At 41.4% G+C, this 6,752-nt stretch overlaps 1 protein-coding gene across 1 annotated transcript in view; it reads right to left on the bottom strand.

The window, feature by feature from the left end:
- The window catches only part of PM20D2 (peptidase M20 domain containing 2), a 68,610-nt gene that overhangs the window by 824 nt on the left and 61,034 nt on the right, over positions 1–6,752 (bottom strand). Inside the window, exons 6-7 of the mRNA XM_023517707.1 lie at positions 4,632–4,767; positions 2–109 (exon numbers count right to left, since the gene is read on the bottom strand). Of these exons, the coding sequence (XP_023373475.1) occupies positions 2–109; positions 4,632–4,767 (244 nt within the window). The remainder of the gene's footprint in view (position 1; positions 110–4,631; positions 4,768–6,752) is intronic.

Genomic DNA, 6,752 nt, shown 5'->3' with positions numbered 1-6,752 from the left:
CCTGCAGCCTCAGCGTATTGCTCAGTATGATTCAAGGCTTTAGACCCAATGTAAAAATATGGATGAATTCCAGGAACCACAAAAGTCACATTTCCAAAATCAGTAGATCCTTGGAACACAAAAGGCAAGAAAAGTACATTTGGTTTTAAATAGTCTTGAATTATGAAGTGACAGGCGGAATTCGGGTACTTGCTCTAGTTCTACATCCTGTTAGAAGAGATCTAGAGAAGTGAACATTCTGGGGGCTACCCACATGCTCCTGCTCTTGCCACCTCCCCTCCCGCAAGCCCTCGATCTCAGCATCCACCTGTATCAGTCACCGCCATGTCTCTCCCGAAGGTCATAGAGACCCGCCCTTGCCCTGTCCCTGGTGCACACTGCTGCCTGGCCTGTCCTCTCTTCAGTGACACAGGACTTGGATTCCCTCTGCCTCTTTGTTGACCCTTCTTCTTCTGTCTGTCTTTGAGGTGCAGACTCCTTTATCTGACCATGAAACATTAGTTACCACATCCTTTTGTCTTCTTACTTCACATTTTGTCAAGATTTTGTCCATAAGCACCATATTCAAAATACAACTCAAATGTATTGCTGTGTTCCATGCTCATACACCCGATTGCCAGCCTGATACTGCCTGTTAGCTGTCTTCAGGGTAGAACAAACTTAAACTTATATCCAAAGTTAAATCTATGATCTTTCTGTTCTTCTGCCCCCACTCCACCTGCCAATAGTATCTCCCAAATATCTCACACTCAAAATGCTCTTCTCATCATCATCACTAACACCTATCCTCAATCAGTCCACACCATCATCTCTTGGCTGAACTAATATTACATATAACAGCTTCTTAATTGGTCTAGCACTATCTACCCTATTTGTCAAAGTTTTTCAGCCTTGGGCAGCACCTGTGGCTCAAAGGAGTAAGGCACCAGCCCCATATGCCAGAGGTGGCGGGTTCAAACCTAGCCCCGGCCAAAAACAGCAAAAGAAAAAAAGTTTTTTCATATTTTTTTCTTTTTTTATTTTATTTTATTATTATTTGTTTGAGACAGAGTCTCACTATGTCACCCTCAGTAGAGTGTTGTGGTATCATAGCTCACAGCAACCTCAAACTCTTGTGCTTAAGTGATTCTCTTGCCTCAGCCTCCCAGTAGCTGGGACTACAGGTGCCCACTACAACACCTGGCTTTTTTGTTGTAATTGTCATTGTTTAGCAGGCCTGGCTGGGTTTGAACCCTCCAGCCCCAGTGTATGTGGCCAGCACCCTAACCACTGAGTTACAGGAGCTGAGCCTCCATTCCTCTGTTCAGTGTGATCACATACTATGCTCCCTCTGACCCCTACACCCCAACCACTCTGGACACTCGCCACTCTCCTTCCTACCACAGGACCTTCATATATGAAATCTCCTCTTCACCACATAACCCCTACTTAACATTCAGATACCACCTTTAAGTGTCATTTCCTCAGCAAAGCCTTACTTTACCTCCCTAGTAAGGTCAAATTCTCCAGCACAGGTTTTCACAAAAGTGAAATACTCTCTTTCATTCCACTTTTCAATTTTAGTTTTTAGTTACTAGATTATTTGGTTAATGTCTAATTTGAAAACTAGATTACAAAGCTCTGCAAGGCAAGGAATGGTCTTTTAAATCACCATTCCTCTAGCCTCTCACGTGACTAGCACACAAACCTTTGTTGAATAAATCACACTAAAAACAAAGCCTTATATTTACTCAGTGGCTATTTACTGAGTGTTTACTATGTGGCAAACACCATGCCAGGCAAAGGTAGATTATATAAGAATAAGTGGTATAGAATAAAAGAAGCAAAATACGTAACAGTAGCAAACATTTATCTGCAATTACCAAGTCCCAATTATAATTCTAAGTGCTTTATAAATATTAACATTTTGAACAGTTCCTATATGAAGAAACCAGGGCTTACAAGATATTAAATAATGTTTCCTGTAGGAGATAAGCTCCCCTTGCTCAAGACATGGCAGTTCGCCTCAATGTGCTCCTTCAGGAGATTGTTTCTAAGAAACATTTCCTTGAGGATGAGCTTCTGTACTTGCCTATAGAAATGCAGGAATATGCAGAGTGACTCTCCCTAGGAGGTGTGGAGAAACAGCCGAGGTTGAAGCTGGGGGTGGACAGACCGGTCTTTGAGCATTGGGTTCTATTCTCTGTCTTCCTCCTTCATTAGCATTATAATGTGTAACTTCACTTTGGGCCAGCAAGGACAGACAGCCAGGCTCCCTAATGTTTTTACTTTAAACAAAATCAATTGTATAAGTGTTTCTCAGCCTTCACACTAAATTGTAATCTTAAATGGTAGCTTCCTAATGTTACTTCACCTCTTTGTATATGTGTTAAATTCTTACTGAATGTTGGAAAGTATATAAGGTAATCAGTAAAGTTTAGCTGGGCCGCCGACCAGAGTGAGTCCCGGTCTCCCTTGAATATTCATTCCCTCTGCAGTTCTTTCCCCTGCGTCCCCGATCAGAAGCTCCAAAGAACATAACACTGAGAGTTTCCATAGTTCCATAACTACTAGTTACATGGTAAAGGTGGAATGGAGGCCAGGCTTTGGAGCAACTTGACCTTTGTAAAAAAGTACTGCTTTACAAAGTATACACAAAGCACTTAACTGTGCTAGAAATGGCTCCACACACTGAAGCTACATACACAGTGATGGTATTGCCACGACAAGATGGACAAAAGGCTATAGCACATTTTAAGATCTTACTTGTGGATAGACCCTAAAGCCTGAAAATCAAACCCAAATTATAGCCATGTTATTCTACTGCATTGCTTTGTCTATTAAATAAAACCCAAACTGAGCACATGTTTTCCCTCCTGCAGATGGACTGCAGGAGCCTGCCAGGGTCAGAGTGCAGGCCCAGTAGGCTGCCTTGACAGCAGCTGCACGGTCTTCAGTGCTGAGCTGAGCCCTACTGCTACTCTGAAAAGAACCAAAACAAAACAAAACACCCAACTCTGATGCCCCAGCCAGTCCTCTCGGTGCCAATTCTTTCAGTCCTCCAGCCTGTCAGCTCAATACTCACCATCGCTCCCCACAACCTCCTGAGCACTTGCCTGCATCTACCTCTCTCAAGTATCTTCCATTAAAAATCTTTTCTTTTTTGGCTCAGCACCTGTGGCTCAAGTAGCTAAGGCGCCAACCACATACACCTGAGCTGGCGGGTTCGAATCCAGCCGGGGCCGCGAAACAACAATGACGGCTGCAACCAAAAAATAGCCGGGTGTTGTGGCAAGTGCCTGTAGTCCCAGCTACTTGGGGGGGCTGAGGCAGGAGAATCGCTTGGGCCCAGGAGTTGGAGGTTGCTGTGAGCTATGATGCCACAGCACTCTACCCAGCGTGACAGCTTGAGGCTCTGTCTCAAAAAAAAAAAAATCTTTATATCTTTTCTTTTCCATCTCCCTCATCTTGTATCCATTCTATTTTCCTTTAAAGCTAACTTTCTCAGAAAAGAATAGTCTCTTTTTGCTATCTCTAGTATTTCACAAGTCAACACAGTAGGCAGAGAAGTGAGATCCAGCATCCGGTCCCACCAGTCTTCAACTATTTTCTCTAGACAATCTGCAAGTTTCTAGTTATTGGTCCAGTGGACACTAAACCATATTTACCTTACTCCATCTCTATGGCACCTGCCATGATTCACCACTCCTCCCTTCTAGATGTTTTCTACCCTGCCGGCTCCCTGTCCTCCAGTCCCTTCAACTGGCTTTCTCTCTGACCACTCGCCTCCTTCTCTCGCTCCCTTCCTCCGCCTGTCTCTTCAGTGCTGCCAACGCTCAGGGTCTTGTGTTGGTGCAGCGTCTCCCTTGATGTACTTGGGCAACCTCATCAATATCTATGTCTTCACCTACCTCCCATATATCAATTCCTAAATCTCCAGACTTGACATCTTTTGGGGTTCTAGATTCAACAGGTACAAAATGGATTCGCTTAGAAAGCCTCAGCTTAAAAAAAAAAGCCTCAAATTTAACATGCTGATAATTTATATCAACCCATCTTGCCCCGACCTGCTTTCTCCTGAACTCCTTTTCTCAATGAATAACAGCAGCACCCCGTTTTTCCTGCCAAGTCCTTTGGGGTCTACTTCATCAACATCTATTATTAAATACGAGGTAGATCTCTAACTTGCAAAAGTATTAGTAGTAGTATTCTCTTAAGAAGGAAAAAAAACCCTCAAAAATACTTATGATTTAAATTCTGTCTGTTGCTCCTCAAAAACTAAAAATGCCCCCAGATAACTCAGTACTTAGTTAACCTGCTTATTGTCGTGACTAAGAATGAATTAAAATTCTATTTCCCATTTTATCACTTTACTTAAAAATTAGAACTACACAAATTTAAACACTAGAAATATTCAGAATATAGACCAAAAAGTAGTCTGGCTATTTCTAACCACAAGTCTGCCAGTTGACATTCTGTACTCACTAAGAGTCTATTAATTTCTTTAGCTTAATCATTATGTTTGTGAAAAAATCATTAAAAACATTAGCAATATCTCCCTGCCTCTCAAACCATTAAACAAAACCATTTCACCAAAGATGGTATTTCTCTTCCTCAAATAGATCAATATCTAATAAAAGAACTTAAATTACCTGAAGGGCCACTCAACATTGTATCTTCTGAAATGAATTCTATCCCCAGCTTTTCTCCATTTTCCATATAAGCTTTCCACAGGCTCTTATTGGGAAGGACATTGTAATAATCATGTGCTCCACCTTTAATTTCCACCTAATAAAAAGTTGCAAAACAAGTTTTGAAATTAAAAAAAATTCACAATAATAAAAAAAAATTCCTAATAAAAAATTGCAAAACAAGTTTTAAAATTAGGACAAAAAAATTCAACAAATTCATTATCTAGTTTCCAAACCAGAGATGGTTCTATAAAGGGAAGCTATTTTCAGAAGGGGCATTTTCCCTTCCAGATATAGATTCTCTCAAATCTCTTGTCTTAAAAGAAATGTATTCTCTACAAGCATCCCGAGGACCTAATCTCCTTTATCAGTATATATGTACCAAACACATGATTTCACTAACCAGGAATATCAACTCTAGTCCCACACACAGTTAGGGGATAGCTCAAAAATGTCCATTTTAACTAACATCAAGTAGTCTAAAAATCACACTCCGAGAAACACTGCTCCAGGATTCAGCTTCCAAGAGAAAGGGAGCCAGAGAAAGCCGCCCTCGCTAACACTCAATACACAGACTGACATGACGCCACTGCCTGGTCTGTAAGACAGAAAGGCTAAGAGAAGCAAGGAGACTCCCCGTGAGGAGGGCTGACAACAGTCCTCCTTCCTTGTTGACAGTTCAGTGGTAGAAACAGTGAATAAACACAGAAGCAGTTCATATGCAGTTAAGTAGATTTAAAGATTCAGTTTTGATTAATTCAAAATGGGCAATATTCCCTTGACCTAAAGAGAGTATCAATGTTAGCAAAAGCTAATCAAAAAATAGCAGAGAGGTCAGGCATGGTGGTTCACATCTGTAATCCTAGCACTCTGGGAGGCCGAGGCGGGTGGACTGCTTGAGTTCCAGAGTTCAGGACCAGCCTGAGCAAAAGCAAGACCCTGTCTCTATTAAAAACAAAAAACTGAGGCAACAGGATTGCTTGAGCCCAGGAGTTGGAGGTTGTTGTGAGCTATGATGCCATAGTACTCTACCTAGGGCAACAGCCTGAGACTCTCTCAAAAAAAAAAAAAAGCAGAGATAACATTTCTTCTATTCTTGAGATGACATTGCTTCTATTTTTAGTAACATCTATGGGGCTGGCGCCCTACTCCTTGAGCCACAGGCACTGCCCATACACATGTATATTATATTAAGAATATTTATATTCATAATTATAAATAAATATGGGAATAAATGATTAGTATTTACTGCTGTATGCTAAGGACATTAGAGTTCTCATTCACCAAGTCCATCCATATCTTCCCTAAGGGCACAGGAGGTTAAGGCTTTGCTCTCACATTTATCTATTACTGTAACACAGCAAGAGCTTTCAAATCCTCATTTTTGCTATGCTTCCCATCTGAGAGCACTCACTCTCTGTCCTTCACATACCTGTCTGAAAATATCATCATCTTCTAAAGGTCCACGGTCTTCCACGAAACCCTCCTTAGAGCCCTGCCCCACCTCTTTGCTGCTTCTAGTTCTCATGACACTCTCCACACTACTCTTAGGACACTCAGCACACACTGAGAATTATTGCTACTGTGGGAATAAATCAGACATCTCTAGACTAATAAGGACAAAGAAAAATAAGATAATGCATCTGAAGGCTATGCCTAAGCTCCTCGCAAACATTATCCCATTTAATTACTGTAAGAACCCTAAAACAGACTATGTTATTACCCCCATTTTTCAAATGAGAAAAATTGAGGCCCAGAGCTATTAAATAACATTTCTAAAGGTTACAGAACTCAACTGAGAGCGCAGGTCAAGATCTTGTCTCTCCAACTAGACTCATGGGCTACCTCCAGGGTAGGATTTGCATTTTATATAATTCTAGGACTCGTCATACACCATACCTCACTGGTACTTACATGTTTCTGGCTTTATGGGTTAAATCGACAGAACCTCTCAACTAACTTCTGTGTTTAACTTCCACTCCAGCAAGCCCTAAGTATTATATCACTACTATGCACATCTATAACTTTACCAAAAATAGCTTTGGCCAATTCTGCCATAAAGCTCCCTTCACAGGGCTCGGC

Source organism: Otolemur garnettii, unplaced genomic scaffold (assembly GCF_000181295.1).
Source record: "Otolemur garnettii isolate 467f Iridium unplaced genomic scaffold, OtoGar3 scaffold00118, whole genome shotgun sequence".
Classification (NCBI taxonomy): Eukaryota; Metazoa; Chordata; class Mammalia; order Primates; family Galagidae; genus Otolemur; species Otolemur garnettii.
The sequence above is the reverse complement of the archived record's forward strand: the minus strand, read 5'-3'. Positions and strand labels throughout refer to the sequence as shown.